Source organism: Petromyzon marinus, chromosome 10 (assembly GCF_048934315.1).
Source record: "Petromyzon marinus isolate PM22_M1 ecotype Great Lakes invasive population chromosome 10, UKy_Petmar_22M1.pri1.0, whole genome shotgun sequence".
NCBI lineage: Eukaryota > Metazoa > Chordata > Hyperoartia > Petromyzontiformes > Petromyzontidae > Petromyzon > Petromyzon marinus.
The window spans coordinates 5010329-5028251 of record NC_133676.1 but is presented as its reverse complement, the minus strand read 5'-3'; the positions used below and the strand labels follow the sequence as shown (position 1 = coordinate 5028251).

At 53.1% G+C, this 17923-nt stretch overlaps 1 protein-coding gene across 1 annotated transcript in view; it reads left to right on the top strand.

The window, feature by feature from the left end:
- The window catches only part of LOC116941058 (ATP-dependent 6-phosphofructokinase, muscle type-like), a 36575-nt gene extending 32865 nt beyond the window's left edge, over positions 1 to 3710 (top strand). Inside the window, exons 21-22 of the mRNA XM_032951654.2 lie at positions 1301 to 1406; positions 1898 to 3710. Of these exons, the coding sequence (XP_032807545.1) occupies positions 1301 to 1406; positions 1898 to 2048 (257 nt within the window). The 3' untranslated portion in view covers positions 2049 to 3710. The remainder of the gene's footprint in view (positions 1 to 1300; positions 1407 to 1897) is intronic.
- The last annotated feature ends 14213 nt before the right edge of the window (positions 3711 to 17923 follow it).

Genomic DNA, 17923 nt, shown 5'->3' with positions numbered 1-17923 from the left:
TGAAGCAGACGTTAATCATCAAATCACACCCTGTATTCATGCATCCCATACCCTGAGTACGTCACGTGTACAGGCCTTTGTCAATCCACTGCTGGATGAGGGCCTCTCAGAGTGCCATGCAGTCTGTGGAGGCAATTTGTCTGCAATTCAGCACGCTGGTTAGTGCAGGGAGTTGAGTGTGGGGAGCGTATACCGTGGGAACATAGAAGTGAAGTCCACCAATGGATTTTGCTATTCCGCCCTCTGCTGCCAAAAGCATTGTCCTGCAGCAGTCTATACCATCTGTGTTGTGCATGGTGGTCACCCACAGAAGCACTATCCAGGCTCACTCCTGCTTGGCTTCTGATGTCAAGTAATTTGGTTGTAGGCTTTGTGGAGGAAAGAGAAAATATATTGTATTTCTGTGGGTTCCTCATTTCCCTTCAAATGGAGGGTGTGATGGATGGATGTATAACCGCATGAGATCCTACACCGAACCCCTATCTCCACATTCCGCAGCGAAGCCTCACTTGCAGGCTCAAGGAAGGTCAAAACCCCAACCAAATCAAAACACTCCACACAATCAAAACATTTACAGAGAACTGGTAATGCCAATCATCATTCACCTCAATTATTTAATTTGTCAAGTCATTAATAATAACATATGGGATGAAAGCCTCCCCGTGTCTGTGTCGGTCATCGTGGGTTTGTCCAACCATACTTCACCACGCTGGTCAGTGCTGGTTGGTGAACAGAGGAGCCTCGGACTGGTTCAGATGTCACATGCCACTGATTTAGCCTGTGGCCGAGAATTAAACTTAGCTGGCCGGATTTATAGTGGAGAGCACTAAAGACTGCACCACCTGCAAATTTAGTAAGTCATTCAGTATCACGATACACTTAGCAGTGTTGGGCAGTGGTTGGTTGTAACAGTGCATTATTAGCCTGGCAACCTGGGTTCGATTCGCAGCAAACAGCAAATATCAATTGAAGCTCAAAAAAATATATGAGACCCCCTTATTTTTCATTATCACGTTCAGATTATGCAACCACACTCCACATTTCTTTACTTTTTATAGTCAGCATTTTAATCCCCCCGCAGTCTGCTTTCAATGCCAATTCCAGGAGTACGTACGCTGACGCGTATTCCAGCTGGGCCCGTCCAGAAATTATCTTAGCTCGTTTAGCGGATAACAAAGTTTGGCATTCCAGCATCAGGGGCCCTCCGTCTTAGCGAATGCCTCAACTGTCAACGGTTCATCCCCCGCAGCAGCTGCGGTTTGTGACACGACCGATCGCTGCCCGTGCTGTTTTCCGGCAGGTCGCGTGTTCGCCAACTCGGATGACTCGGTGTGCCTGTTGGGCATGCGCCGCCGCGCGCTCATGTTCCAGCCCATCAACTCGCTCAAGGATCAGGCCGACTTCGTGTGAGCCTCCCCGCCTCGGCCGCACCACACACCGACGCCGCAACAACGCCCTGCGCAGATCTCGTCACATCTGCGTCCACAGCTCGTCGTGCACCACAGATAGCGGCGGATTCCCACACAGACGAACAGGACGGACGGACGGACGGGCAGATGAATGGATGGATGGACGGACAGACGAACAGACGGACGGACAAAAAAAATATGTGGCAGACCGATGGATGGATGGATGGATGTATGGATGGACAAACACACGGAAAGATGTAGATATCAAAATAAAAAGGAATCGTGAATAGACAGATGAGCAGCCAGGCAGATGGATGGATAGACTGATAGATATATGGACAGCCATACAGGAGCTGTTTTTGATTTAAAGCTTTCGTGACTGCAGGGATTCATATTCTTTTATTATCTTATTGTTTCCCTTCTACGTGACTTTACCGAAAGAACCAAGAATACAGGAGCTGCTTTGTTAATTTGTGTGTCCCCACCAGACGCCGCATTCCCAAGGAGCAGTGGTGGCTGAAGCTGCGCCCCATGCTCAAGATCCTGGCCAAGTACAAGATCAGTTACGACATCACCGATCTGGAGGGACACCTGGAGCATGTGCAGAACCGCCGGGATTCTGAGTCCACCAAGGTCTAATGAAGCAGGCCTGGCCACGCTGGCATCCACGCCCACATTTAGACTAGCACTCACGCTCACTCCGCACCCGCGCGTAATTCGCACGGCACTCACAAACACGCCAATCAAGGGATTAATTTCAGCCGGGTCTGTCTGTGGGTTGGGAAACCCTTTGCGCAACACATTCAGGTTACCTCTTGCTTTGGATGGGGCTTCTAGTGACATTTGGAATGGAACTCAGCCACCTTAGTTCAATTCCGGGCCACGGTCAACATCAGTGGGGAAAATCTGAACCGGTTTATGGGGCCTCACCAAGTGAGAAGCAAAGCCCTGCACTCACACTTCCACTCCTCCGGCGCATCATTCACACCGTACTCGACTCGTACCACACTCACAACACACTTATCCATTACTCCACTCGCATTTCATTGTGGTTTTTTTCCCCTCTCTGAGTGTTTTGTATGGCTGCACAGCAAAGCAATAAGATGCATTGGCAACGCATGGCATTTCGAAAACCGCACGACTTCAGAAAACCAAAACACCGTCGCGATGACAGAATAGCAAGGCGCAGGCACGCTTCAGCAAATACGGCCCCTCTTAAGAACGGAGAGAAAATGCTGCTTATGCTGGCTCGGCAGTCAGGTACCATCCTTACTTTTGAGCGTCTGACTGCGTGGCCATCCACAAAAGAAACAAACGCAGTAACATATTCTTGGTTCTTTCGGTAAAGTCACCACGTAGGATGGAAACAATAAAATAATAAAAATATAAATATTTGTATTATTACTTTTATTATTTTATTGTTTCCCTTCTACGTGGTGACTTTACCGAAAGAACCAAGAATATGAATCCCTGCAGTCACGAATGCTTTAAATCAAAATTTAAACGCAGTAACGTTGGGTGGCTATCCGCAGCTACCTACAGAGTTTTGAAACCGCTCTTAGATTCTGCGATGCCAAAATCTTGAAGCCGCTTCATTGTAAATTTGTGAAACAATCGTTAAGGAAGCTGAGACTCCTCTCTTCCACTGTTTTGAAGTTTTACTGCATCCAAAATGTTTTATTTACGAGGATCTCTTCCAGCACATAGCCCTCGGCGCCGGCTTGGTCAGAGGAGTGATGCCACTTGTTATTCCATCATACCCCTTTCGAAATAAGCAGACATTTACTATATTGTCTTACGTCTATCTGCACGTGCTAAACTACGGACACCTTATCAATTGTAATTAGTAAAATATTGAAGTGATACTTTTACTGTGCTGTGCGATTCCCTTTGCATTTCTGTGATGTGATTTCCCGGCTGCGCCGCATTTTGCCTGGCGCGATGTCTGACGTCGCGAGCTGGACAGCACCGCCGAGAAAACCTACACCACGCATAGTTGTTCAATGAAATGTATCCAGAAATAAACGTTCAAAAATACCAACATGAACACGCTCGCGTAAAAAAAACAAAAACACGTGAAGCTTGTGCAACTTGCCTTTATCGGCAGCGAGACGTCATGAAGCTGAATGCATTCAAGGGGGCTCTGTAACGGCGCACGGCACGGAAAGCAGCTGAACATCAAACTTTTTTTTGTTTGTGACTTGCGTGGCGCTAATTTATCAAAAATTGTACATTGATAGATTGGGACTGTGCGAGGAAATGCACTGAAAATAAAAACGCAACTAAGGTTATGCAACTAAACATGCTGTGTTGTGCTTGTGTGCGTCGCAGATCTCTCACTGAAAAATAGGTCGCAGCGTGCGTTACTTGGGTTTCTACAGAAAATAATAACACTACGATAGCCCTCTGTCACATTTACTGCTGGATGAAGGCCTCCCCATGCCGTGTGAGCGACCGGGGATCTTTGACCATACTTCACCACGCTGATTAATGTGGGTTAGTGAAGGGGTGACCCAGTACTTGATCAGATATCGCTCGCCAACTGACGCCATCCATGGCCCGGGAACTGGACTCAGGGTTCAGGGTTCACAGCACGGTGGGATTTTCCCCGGGGTATACAGATATTCTGAAGAGTAAATATCAATTCAAACAGATGTTGTTTAGTTTATCGTACGATTCCGATAAAGCTACTGTGTTCAAGTTGTTCAACCTATTACTGTGCCAACCAACCACATAGTGACAGTGATTAATCATAATAATAATGATGGCGAAAGCAAAGTAGCAATTTGCCTCTCGGAGAAAGTGTTAAATCAGTAAAGTTACAGACATCGCATTGGGCAATTAAAAGATCAAGTAGAATTGGGCAGCAGGACACGTTGCCAGAAGTGATGATAGCCGGTCGTCATGACCTAACGACAGGGTAATTGGCAAAGGAGGGAACTGAGCTCAAGAGGACGGCCACCCCAGAGATGGAGTGATGAGATCGGCTCGTGTGCCGGAGCTAGACAGATCGTTGCGTCGCAAGGCCGTGATTAATCGGAGGCTTTCATTTTGCATTGGATAGATCATCATGGCTGCTGATGATGTAGATGACAACCACATAAAATAAATATATCATACTTGCGGTACTGGGTTTCCGTGGATTAAACGGAAAAAAAGCTTTAATCTGCTGTCAAATGGAGGTAAATCATCCAGAAGCTGACGGTGGTCTGATGGGATTTATCCGGAGGTGAGGGCAAGACACACGTCCTGTCACAAGGGCCGTCGAGACCTGTCGGTGAGTGGAATGAAACTGCAGCAACTATTCATAATCACACGAATACTGTGCTCGCGTTTTTTTGTTTGTTTAATCTACTGCTGGATGAAGGCCTGCCCACACTGGGTGCTGTTTTAGGATACTTTACCACGCTGGTATGTGCGGGTTTGTAAAAAGGGCGCCCCAGAACCGGCTCTGCGCAAGATGTCACTCGCCACTGACGTTAGCCGTGACCGGGAATCAATCAAAAACCCTGTCACCTACTCAATTGGGATTTACACATTGCAACATCGCCCTCCCCCACCCCGCCCGCCCCACCGATGCAAAAACTTGGCAGTACCTTCCAGAATGAGAGACTTTAAACTCAGCGAGACTTTTCTGGTTGAAAAGAAGCGGAACGTTAAATGTATGAACTCAAGTCGCCGGGTTTCATGGCGCAGTGCGTTAACCGCTGCGCCACCGTTCTACCCCCAAAGTGTTAAACCATTTTGGATCGTTATTGTCTTAATGGGCCGACATCTCAAGAAGCCGTAACAGACACAGCGGGCATACATACGTATTCCGGAAGCTTCCGTGTTGCCTCCGAAACGTCGTGATTTAACTTAGTTGTTTTATTTATTTTATTTTACCTACGTGACTTTACCGAAAAAACCAAAGAGTATCCGATGAGTAGTTTATGCCCTCGGCGATCAACGTGTTCTTTTAAAGCTGGTAATCATCATTGAAACCTAGTGACCACGGGATTCCCTGAACGCAGTGGCTTTGCAAACCTTACAGTAATTCCTGCTGGGTGACCTGACAACCGAATACATTATCTGTAACTTTTTAATTATTAAATATGAAATTGTGTTGCATAACCCGATGCTAACGCCACAGGTACATGAATAAATAAAGGCGACACTCCTTTATAAACTACTCCGGGCGCATATAACAACAATTGACTCGATTGTCGATGTAGTTTAATTTGTATTTGAACATCGCCAAACAATCACGCCGTTTAATCAAACGCGACTCTCAAAAAATGCAGGAGATACGAACCTTAAAAAAAAACTTGTAGATTTCTATTGACATCCGATGAGTTGTTTATGCCCGCAGCGTGCCGCGGTGTTCACAACATGCCAGGATTTTGCAGGGGATTATTTTTTTTAACTGCACCATCCAAAAACATTTCCCCTCCAAGCTACGAGTGACTGAGTGTGCGGCTTGGACGGCGATGTGAGCGCAATTCCGCGGCGTGGCCCGGCACGCCTTTTCCTCGTCAAAAAGATGTGGCGGACGAGCGTGCGACTGGCAGAACTTAATGTCCTAAGTTACAACCTACACCTCATCCTACAGCACCTCTCTGCTTTGGTTCGCCCCTCTTTGCTCCCCTCCCACCGACGCGTTCAACCAAAACCGCCCGCACTTCCATTCAACTCCGTCCGTAACTGCGAAGACGAAACGATGCAGCAACAACAACAACAGCAGCAGCAGCAGATGTTACCTGCCGTCTGTGTTGGGGAGACTGCCCCCCGTCTCCCCGTTCTCCTGTGAACCGACCGTTCTCCGACTCTCCCCCCCTCGCTGCTGCCCCTCGTGGCATGATTTAAATAGCTGTACTAAGCACCTCGCAAATACACCGCAGTGCCCTTCTCGTACACGCCAACCACGAGCTGTGCAGTGATGAGAGTACCCACGCGGGCAGAATACACAGGACACCACAACGCGCGGGCTCACAAGTTAACGTGCGCAGCGAGCACGCACGCGCGGGCAAAAAAAACACTTGTGCTAAAACGCAAGAAACCACAGCGAGCAGGCTCACAACACCGTGCACCTCTCTCTGTACTCGCAGAAACAACACGACAAGGTTTAATGTCTACTGGCGATTTATTCTCCGTTTAATGAAGTTTAATCTACTCGTGTCAGTGCGGGGCAGCAGGGCAGGTCTAACCTATCTCCCATCGGTCTAGGAACCAATTTGCCTGGTCTCTCCCCACTCAATCTCCTTAACGGATATTCCCCCCCTCGGCCTTACCTCTCTCCTCCGTACTTACGATCCGCTCTCGAGGTGTAGGTAGAAGCAGAGAGGCGAGGCTGCGCGTGGCTTTGGTTGGGAACTGGACCTGGCTGCTCTGCGACCCGTCTCACGGACGTTCGAGTAGCAGGGGACGATGACTCCTCGGTCCCTCACTCCAGAAGACCCCGAACACAAAGAGACCTTGCTTCTGATTTGCATCCCTTTTTATCCCCCTACTTTAATGCTTACGCGCCGCGAACCCGCTGGCCTCTAGGTCCAATCCAGAGCCTCGGATTTCCCGCTCTTGGCCAATCGGGTTATCCCCCTCTCCGACGCCCGCCCCTCATTGTTTACCCAACGTGTGCAAGTTCGTGGTCACTGCACACATCGTGAACGGCATCCTCTTGTACCGCCCCACCCCCCTCCTGCCTGCCAATCCGCGTGTGCCTTGGGTGTTTCCTCATTGCGGTTCTCAGTGAGTTCGCCGTGGCCATACAATTTTAAGTTAATCCACGGCGCCGCAGTGTCATTCGGCCCGGGGGGGGTCTGCCAATTCCCTGGCCCTGAGAAACCGTGGAGCACCCCCACGAGGGGGGCCCTCGGGTAAAAACTCAGGGGCAGGTGACCCCCCCCCCCCCACGAGGCCCTACGTGAGTGCATGTGTGTGTTCACGTGGGGGGGTGGTGGGGGAAGCGCTGTGACGGAAGCCGGGTGGCTTCTCTGCTGCAGCACCCCCGCCGCAGGCACGGCTCCCACGGAGCGGCTTTGCTGTAGTGGCACCACATAGCCCCCCGAGGTGCCAGTCCCCGTCCCGGGTTGACTGGAGCACCTCACCTGGGTTTCTCCCACTAGGTAGCGTCGCGGGGTCCGCGGGACTCGCCCAGCCCTCGTGGCCGGCCTCGGGAGTGGTGGCTCTGTCTCCCGGGGTTCCGGCGGCGGTCTCCTCCTCCACTCCAACGGTTCTCCTGGGCCCTCGGCACCTGCGGGCTGGGGGACGAACTCAGAGGCGGCAGGGTTTAAGGGTCATCGTCCCCGTTCCCCCCGGCTCGGGCCGGGACCCCTCGGGGCCCGGGGCCCCGTGGGGCCCATATACCGTGCGAGGCCCCCGAGTATGGGGGGTGTGGGTACCCCGGGATTTTGGGGTACTCGAACGGCGGGGTTCCCCCCCACTGGCACTGCTCTCCAAGGTTTTAGTCAGCGGACGTTGACCACCATCTCCCGGCCCTTCTCTCCTCCCTGAATCAGCACCGTCCAGGGGGAGATCTGTCGTCCCACGGTCCAGGGTCCCCGCCAGTAGGTGGTCAGTTTCCCTTCCTGTCTGGCCCCGACGCGAGGAGTGTGCAGCCACACTTTAGAGCCCGCCGAGTAGAAGGGGGGCTCCATACGGGGTTGGGCGCTCTGCTCTTGCCGCTGGTGCGCGGCCTCTCCTTGCGGGTAGGCCTGGCCCCGAGTCTCCATCAGGTGTTCCACGGGGCGGCTCCCCTCCTCTCGTTGCGGCGGGGGGACACCGAACAGCAGATCTGCGGGTAGACGAAACTCATGGCCAAACATCATTAGGAACGGGGTCTGTCCCGTAGATGTGTGTACCGTGGTGGTGTAGGCGAACAGGGAGAAGGTCAGGTGTTCGTCCCAGTCCTGCTGATTTGCAGCCGCCATGCGTTTGAGCTTCCCGGCTAGGGTCTGGTTCATCCGCTCCACCATACCGTTCGCCTGGGGGTGGTATGCCGTGGTTCGGTCCTTCTGGCTTCCGAACTCGCGACACAGCACCTGAAACAGCTCGGCCTCGAACTCACTACCTTAGTCGGTAATGACCCATTCGGGGATCCCGTGCTTAAGTACGTAGTGCTCCACGAACGCTCGGGCTACCACGAGGGCCGTCTTATCGGGGATGGCCACCGCTACGGGATAGCGTGTGAAGTACTCTACCACTACGAGGATATATCGGTTGCCCCAGTGGGAATTGCGGGAATGGCCCTTGCAGGTCGATCCCAACCAGCTGGTTCGTTCGACTGACACGGAACGGTCTCAGGGGTACCTGATATGGCGCCGGTTTCGGCCCGCATTGCTGACACGTGCGGCAGCCCTGTACCCATGTGGCCACGTCTTGTGCCAATTTTGGCCAGAGATACTGGCGACGCAGGGTATCCCGAGTGCACCGTTCGCCGTCATGGCCCCCGAGCGGGTGGTCGTGCACCAGCCTCAGCAGCTGGGGTCGCACCTGGGCGGGAGCACAGATGCACCCCGGCTGGCCAGCTTCGGTTAGCTCTCGTACCACACCGTTCTGCACACATAACCGGGTATACAAACCACTCCAGGGTCCCGGTAGGGCGCTCTTCTTCTCTTTTAGGGCCGCTGCCACCGCCGCCGGGTCCCGCTGCTGGGTCTGTCTCAGCTGCTCATCGTCCAGGCCCGGGAAGGCGCAGCCGACGTCCCCTTGGATCCGCCCGGTCAGGGTGGGGTGGTTCGTCGGGTCCCCCGCTCCTTCTGCAGGGGTCTCTGAGGCGCATACCACACTCTCTCTCGGGGGGGGGGGTTAGTTTCAGCGTGCTCCCGGGGACCCGCCGCCTGTCGGCAACGTCCCCCCGTGATGCACGGGCAGGCTTCCTCCACCCTCGTCTCGGCGCACACCGCGGGCCGCCTCGACAAGGCATCCGCGTTTGCATGCATCCGCCCCGCTCAGTACTCGATCTGCAGGTTGTACTCCTGCAACTGCGCCAGCCATCGGGCCATCTGCCCCCGCGGTTCCTTGAATGTAAGGAGTAACTGCAGGGCATAATGGTCGGTGCGTACCCGACATTTCCTACCGTACAAATACGGCCGGAACTGTTTACACGCGAAGATCACGGCATACAGTTCTTGACGGGTCACACAATAGTTCAGCTCAGCCCCGCTCAGGGTCCGACTGGCGTATGCGATGACCCGCTCCGTCCCACCCTGCATCTGTGACAGCACCGCGCCCAGCCCACTGCTGCAGGCGTCGGTGTCCAAAATAAAATCAGTGGTGAAATCGGGGAAAGCCAGAGTGGGGGTGTGGGTGAGGTGGTCTTTGAGGGTGGTGAAGGCCGTCTGGCAGGCCTCCGTCCACTGATAAGGGTTCTTAGGGGATGTGAGTTGGGTGAGGGGGCGTGCAATCCCACTGAATCCCTTTACAAATCGATGATAATAGGTGGCGAGCCCCAAGAATGACCTGATCTCCGTCAGGTTCCTTGGTCGTGGCCAATCCACTACGGCGCGCACCTTCTCCGGATCGGTGCACACCCCTGCCTCGCTGACTCAGTGTCCGAGGTACCCTACCTCGCGGTGGGCAATGTAACACTTACGCGGTTTGAGCTTGAGATGGGCTGCTCGCAATCGCTGGAATATCTCCCGCAGCCTGGACCAGTGCTCAGACAGAGATCTACTGAACACTATCACGTCGTCCAGGTAAATTAGGCACTGTTCCCACTGCAAGCCCCGCATCACCAACTCCATCAACCGCTGGAACGTCGCGGGCGCGTTAGTGAGTCCGAATGGAAGCACCCGAAACTCAAACAGTCCCATCGTGGTGGTAAATGCGGTTTTTGGCCGATCCTCCTCCGCCATCTCCACCTGCCAGTACCCGGACGCCAGATCGAGGGTGGAAAAATACCGCGCTCCTGCGAGACTGTCAAAGGTGTCATCAATGCGTGGGATGGGGAAGGCGTCGCCGAAGGTGACTGCGTTCAACTTTCGGTAATCAACACAGAATCGGGTCGACCCATTCTTTATTGTCACTAGTACCACCGGGGCAGACCAGGGGCTTGCTGAGGGCTGGATTATGTTACCGCGGAGCATATCCATGACTGCCTCTTTAATCTGGCCTCGTTCAGGTGCGCCCACTCGGTATGCGGGAATTTAATGGGTCGGGCGGCACCGGTGTAAATTTGATGCTTCACAAGGTCTGTCTGACCCACGTCCGAGTCGTGTTCACTGAACACGTCGGCGTACTCCCGCAGTAACCCGCGCAGCTGATCGGCCTCCCTCTCAGGTAAATCTGCCCAGGGTATGTGTAACGCGTCAAGCAGGGGGACGGCCTCGGCTCGAGGAGTCGGGCCGACTCGCCAGGCCAGGTCCTGGTTGTCCTCGGGGCGGCCGGGATCCTCAGCCCAGAGTGCAAATACCGAGTCGTTAGAATGGTGCGCGTGCAGGGGGTGTATGGTGGCTACCGGGGTGAGTCGTCGTAGCATTGCCGGGGTACTGTGTGGGTTAAATACCCGCATAAACAGTCGGCCCCCGTCTGCGTTGACCAGCGTGGCTGATACCACAACTCCGTACCGTGCCGCCAACTCAGCGTGAGGAGTTAGCATTACCTCACCCGATGGTCGGTGTGTGGAGTCGGTGGAGGGTGTTGCCACTGGCACCAGCATCTCGGCGAGCGGTCCGATGGTGACGGCCGACACCAGGGTCACGGGTGTGAAGCGAGGGCGGTTCAGCTCTTGTCCCAGGAATGGAATCCGCTCCCCGCTGCCCTCCACCGTGGCGCATCGCTGGCGGGGCTGCACGTTGAGCCCCAGCTTCTCCAGGAGGTCCGTACCTGCGATACACTCATGGCACAACACACTCGAGACGTAGAATTCCTGTGTGCACACCTGGTGTCCGAGACGGACCTCGAGGGAGACTCTTCCCAGCAACCCCATCCCGGCTCCACTCGCCGTATGCAGCGCGCGATCCGGGGCCTGCAGGCGGCCCATGTCAACCCCGAGCACGCTGCAGTGGTGTGGCGCTCACGAGTGAGGCCACCGCCCCCGTGTCCAGTAGAATCCGGGTACGCCATCCGTTTACCTGTCCCTCCACCAGCGACGTTGCTCCCGTGATCCCCACCACTAACTCCCGTAGCCAGTCGCCCGGAGTCACCACGTTCTTAGGCGCTGTTGCCGGGATCTGTGTGGAGGCCACTCGCTTACCATTATAATCATCTTTCTTTATTGGGACCGCGTTGATTGCACCCCTAGTTGGTTCACTTTCTAGGGGGCATTGGAGTTTAACCCCGACGCATGTCTAGCGTGGACGACCTGAGGACAGTCCCTCATGAGGTGCCCTCGGCGGTTGCACAGGTAACATGCCCGGTGGGCGGCCCCATAGGAGGCCCCCTGCCCACTCCCTCTTCCCCTTCCAGTATGCAGCTGTCCGAGGTCGGACTCTAACTGGGACATCCGTCCAGCTAGCCCCCCTACAGTGGAGCGCAGCTCACCCATCTCAGATTGGATGGCCTTCATATTTCTATTCGCTTCCTCGCGTACGTGGGCCACCTGGCCGGCTATATCCCTCATGCGGGTTTGTAGCCCTGCTACCCATCCCGGGGTTGTCTCGCGGGGTCCCGGTAGCTCTCTTGCTCGACCCCTTACCGTACTGGCGAGCCCCTCCTCCTCCTCCTCTGGGAGCAGGCTCGCGATGGCGCACTCTCGTCCCAGCCCTCAAAGCTGTGCACGCTCACTGGCCAGCTCCTCGCACTCAAGCGCGCGTTCGACGAGGGTATTAAATGGGAGGCTTGCACTACCCACTTTGAGCTGCCACCACGCGGTGCGGGCTAAATACCAGAGGATTTTGTCGGCGCCCAGCTCGTCAATCACCTCTGTCGCGAACTCTGGACGGGCGATCCGTGTTAGCGATCGTACGTCTTCGGCGTAATCACGAAAGTCCTCGCCGGGTTGGCGGCGGCGCGCCTCTAAGGCCATTTTGGCCTGTCTCACGTTACGCGTGCCGAAGCGTAGGTCGATTTGGTGCATCAACTCTTCTAACTGGGTTTGGGTGCTTGTGGGTAGCGCCTCCACAAAATCAGCTGCCCGTCCGTCTAGATTAATAGTGAGTTGTCGTAACGCCTGTGTGTCTGTCCAACCATTAAGCTCTTTAGCCCCTATGATGTTGCGGGCAAAGGCTTTCCATGAAGGGGTCCCTGTGCCTGTAAACACGTATCTTATTTTCACGTGGAGTACCGCGTCGCAGTCTCCCTTGGAGGCGTGGGTTCGAATCACACTTCTGACACCAAATTGTTGGGGAGACTGCACCCCGTCTCCCCGTTCTCCTGTGACCCACTGTTCTCCGACTCTCCCCCCCTCGCGGCTGCCCCTCGTGGCATGATTTCATTGACTGCACTAACCACTTTGCAAATACACCGCTGTGCCCTTCTCGTACACGCCAACCACGAGCTGCTCAGTGGCGAGAGTACCCACGTGGGCAGAATACACAGGACACCACAACGCACGGGCTCACAAGTTAACGTGCACGGCGAACGCGCACGCACGGGCAAAATATACACTCGTGCGAAAACGCAAGAAACCACAGCGAGCAGACTCACAACACCGTGCACCTTTCTCCGTACTCGCAGAAACAACACGACAAGGTTTAATGTCTACTGGCGATTTATTCTCCGTTTTAATGAAGTTTAATCTACCCGTGTCAGTGCGGGTCAGCAGGGCAGGTCTGACCTATCTCCCAGTGGTCTAGGACCCAATTTGCCTTGTCTCTCCCTACTCACTCTCCTTAACGGATATTCCCTCTTGGCCTTACCTCTCTCCTCCATACTTACGATCCACTCTCGAGGTGTAGGTAGTCGCGGAGAGGCGAGGCTGCGCGTGGCTTTGGCTGGGAACTGGACCTGGCTGCTCTGCGACCCGTCTCACGGAAGTTCGAGTAGCAGGGGATGATGACTCCTCGGTCCCTCATTCCAGAAGACCCCGAACACAAAGAGACCTTGCTTCTCATTTTCGTCCCTTTTAATCCCCCTACTTCAAAGCTAACGCACCGCGAACCCGCTGGCCTCTCGTCCAATCCGGAGCCTCGGATTTCCCGCTCTTGGCCAATCGGGTTATCCCCCTCTCCGACGCCCGCCCCTCATTGTTTACCCAACGGGTGCAAGTTCGCGGTCACTGCACACATCGTGCACGGCATCCTCTTGTACCGCCCCACCCCCCTCCTGCCTGCCGATCCGCGTGTGCCTTGGGTGTTTCCTCATTGCGGTTCTCAGTGAGTTCGCCGTGGCCATACAATTTTAAGTTAATCCACGGCGCCGCAGTGTCATTCGGCCTGGGGGGGGGGGGGTCTGCCAATTCCCTGGCCCTGAGAAACCGTGGAGCACCCCCACGAGGGGGGCCTTGGGTAAATACTCAGTGGCAGTTGACCCCCCCCCCCCCCCACGAGGCCCTATGTGAGTGCATGTGTGTGTTCATGTTGGGGATGGTGGGGGAAGCGCTGTGACGGAAGCCGGGTGGCTTCTCTGCTGCAGCACCCCCGCCGCAGGCACGGCTCCCACGGAGCGGCTTCGCTCTCGTGGCACCACATCTGTCTGCGCGTGTACCCATCCTGCCTCTGCACCTGGCAGAGTGCGGTCGCAGTGCCGCCAGGTCCGCACACGCCACGCGGGGCTCAACACACGCGAAGGAATTCCCAACTCACGTATGCTTTGGCTCTTTCGGTAAAGTCACGTAGATATAAAAATAATAAAATAATAATGATAAACATTTTTTGAGAAAAAACAAAAACTTACGATGTTTCGATCGCAACACAAGCGGTCATCATCAGGCGGAGAGAAAAGTTTTTTTTAAGTCAGAATTCCGAACTCTTCTGTGTTTTTGCGCATGGAGAATAAAACAACAAAATCACCGTGGCTTCGAAGGTTGTTGTTGTTGTTATTTTTGTTGTCTTGAATGTTTCTTACATTTTTTTTACGAAGTCAACTCGCAAGATTTTGCGATCCTTAATTGGTCCTGTGAGTCGCGGTACGAATGAAAGTCTCTCTCGGGCATAAACGTGTGACTTGCACCACGCGCTGATGCGGTGTACATTGCATTTTGTTTTTCAAATGCGTGCTGCTTTGCTGCGTTACGATCAGCAGGTGCAGCAGTGGTGTTGGCTGCTCAGACACACACACAGAGTAGCCAGTTGTGCTGAAGCGATGGCTATCACAAATACAGGGAAATTAGGATTGAGTAATATAAATAAAAGTACGAGTTGGCCAACGTTGAAGCTGATAGGCATTATCAGGAGTCGGCAAGGAAAACAGAATTTATAGATTACTTGGATAGAGAGAGGTGGGGGTACGGTTGCTAACATCGCTTTACAATGGCAGGAAACTTGGAACTGTTTTTTGCGTGTGTTTAGTTTGTTATCCTTCCCCCCCCATCTACAATTAGCACGGTTGGCTACGCACGGTGCGAAAGACGTTCAACATATGAACGTAATGCTGATTTAGATTTCCTGTTGGTGTTTTACACGATGGCGTGGGGTTGTACAGCTTCAAAGTCTACGCGAAACAGCAAGAGAGAGAGAGAGAACATGCGCTATCCTGCGGTGCTCGCTCTTCCAGAGTGTCAGTCCGTTCCATTACAAACACATTCCTCTGTTCAACCGCTGTGCGTCGAGCAGCGGGCGACGCAGGACCCTCCTGAGAAAGAGTCTCGAGTCTCCGCGAGACTCTCCCGAGTACACGAGCGTACGTTAACATTTAAAAATATATATATATAATAGTACAAGTACCAGTGTTCTATCGAAGGTAACGTTTGATTTCAGAGGCGTTGTCCTTGACTCTGTGTTCCTTTTTGCATGATAATTGCTGCGCTCTGGATGTTCTAGCACAGGACAACCGATAAAGTAACAGACTCGAGCCCGCAGGTGCCCAGATCTGCGGATAGTTGGCCAGGGGCTAAACTCCCAACGAACGCAGCCACTCTCGAGAACGGACATTTCGCATGGGAATCTCGTTTCGCTGTTAATGACACTCCTGCCCAAACCCGCGACAGCTCCTGGTGCGAAGGTGCCAATTATTGCACCGTCCCCCACCGGTGCATCCACAGCACAACTCATTCTTCCGTCGACGTCGCAGCCACAAGCCAGAGCCCCCCCACCCACCCACCCTCATCCACAGTGCGACTCCCAACCGCACCAACAGCGCGTTTGGCACCACAGCAGAATGCGAGCTAGGCGCCCTGGGGCTTGCCCGTTCGCGCCGTATCTGCCTGAGTCCACCCGCGCGCACACCACATAACTCATCCACAGTGGGGTTGCGGACGGGGCGGGGAGGCGCGACTCTGCCACAGATTAGCGGCTCAAAGGAGGAATGTAAACACGTGAAGGTAGTGAGAGCGTACGGGGAGAGGCGGGGGCAGGGGCCGTGTGGGCGGGGAGAGGTTGGGTGTTTGTTCGCCACTGCCTTGCCAATGGAAATCGAAGGGGGGCACCCTCTGTGCCTTTCACAGCGCTGAGGTCACTTCTGGAATGAGCACAGATAACCTTCAAGTACTTTTAAGTTGTTTTAAAGGGATATGCGTTGAGAGGGGGGTGGGGGTGTACATTTGTGAGTAAGTCTGCCAGTGGCAGCAATACCTTGAGTAATTTTTCTGTCATTTGAAGTCGAGGAATTACTCGTTCTAATTCGAATCTATGGTGGTGATGATAATGCGCTGTACACAACTTAATACATAAGCAGACTATTTGCCTCCTTCCCACATTTGCCTCTCCAAATAAAAATTGAAGTACTTTTTTTTTACCCATCCCATCGGCCACACGGCATTCTGGGAGTGATTTTTGTTTTCCCAGCAGTATTGGGTTAATACAAGCAAACTCTACGCCGCATTCAACATTGAGTGACCTCATCAGCAGTCAGGCTTGTCTCAAACCAATGCTGGTAAACTTCGGGATGTTTTAATAGGCAAGCACCCCCTCTCTGTTCGACCTATGATTCCTTGACCTTGGTAATGAGGGAGAAAAATCGTGAAAAAATTAAATGTAGCCATCTCTGAACTCTTTTCTTCTCAAGCAATTTCTCAACATATCGTGAGTTGACAATTGGGGAATCGTTTTGTAAAATGAAGATCACTCGAGGTAATACGTGGGTAAGAAATTAAGCTTTTGGTTGGAAGGGGGGTGGGCATGTTAATTAATAAATTTCGTTAGTGTTTTTTGGGTCATGTGCATAACAACATTTGAACGTGACTGGAATGTCCCAAATGCCGCCATTCGATGTAATGTTTTGACCAATCGCATATTACATAGGCATGTTTACTCGCTAACCGAATAATTGTGTCGCAGATGTGTTTTATAACTACAAAACATATTTTTATATATGTGTGTGTCCATCGGCACCCTGAAACCAATGGTGACATCCATCTTTCTATTGCGGGAGATATTGTTGATTTATTATAACACTATGTCGTTCACAGTCATGATTAACTTTGACTTGTGAATGAAACGTATCAGGTGTTGTCGTTGTCAGCCTATAACTTACCCCAATTCTTACATTCATTCCTATCCTAGTGAGGCTATGAGTCTCTGTGTGAGTCTCTGGGTATCTGTGTGAGTCTGTGGGTCTATGTGAGTCTCTGGGTCTCTGTGTGAGTCTGTGGGTATCTGTGTGAGTCTGTGGGTCTGTGTGAGTCTCTGGGTCTCTGTGTGAGCCAGTGGGTATCTGTGTGAGTCTGTGGGTCTGTGTGAGTCTCTGGGTCTCTGTGTGAGCCAATGGGTATCTGTGTGAGTCTGTGGGTCTATGTGAGTCTCTGTGTGAGCCAGTGGCTCTGTGTGAGTCTGTGGGTCTATGTGAGTCTCTGGGTCTCTGTGTGAGTCTCTGGGTATCTGTGTGAGTCTGTGGGTCTATGTGAGTCTCTGGGTCTCTGTGTGAGTCTGTGGGTCTATGTGAGTCTCTGGGTCTCTGTGTGAGTCTGTGGGTATCTGTGTGAGTCTGTGGGTCTATGTGAGTCTCTGTGTCTCTGTGTGAGTCTGTGGGTCTATGTGAGTCTCTGGGTCTCTGTGTGAGTCTGGGTCTCTGTAACTTGCCATTACTGGGCAGCTATATCCCCCATTTTTTTCCTATTGCTCCCTTTCTTTCGTTACTCCTGTCCAGTATAGGCCTCAAAGTGCAAATCGAGAACCACTTAAAACCTCCGCATCAATCGTGTTTTTTTTAATATCTGGGAAGTTGTTTAGCCTTCAACTAAATCATAGCAGCATTGACTTCTTCTCCACTTTGACAACTCAACTCAACGCGTAAAAATAGCGAGCAGCGCCGCCGACGACTCCTACACAGTTTGTCATTAGTTGCTGTGACATAATTCCCGATGGCACTAATCGGGGGGGGGGGGGGTATTTGCAGCCTGTGATTCTTGTGATGCCCAGTCGCCGCTGACACCGAATGGAACTTGGCTGAACACCAGGGCGCTGCAATAACAGCACAGCGCGTGCCTCGCTGATCCACGTGTATCTCGTTGATCTGTGCGCTTTTGTCCCAAACAGAGCCTGCCGACGCCAGCTGGTACT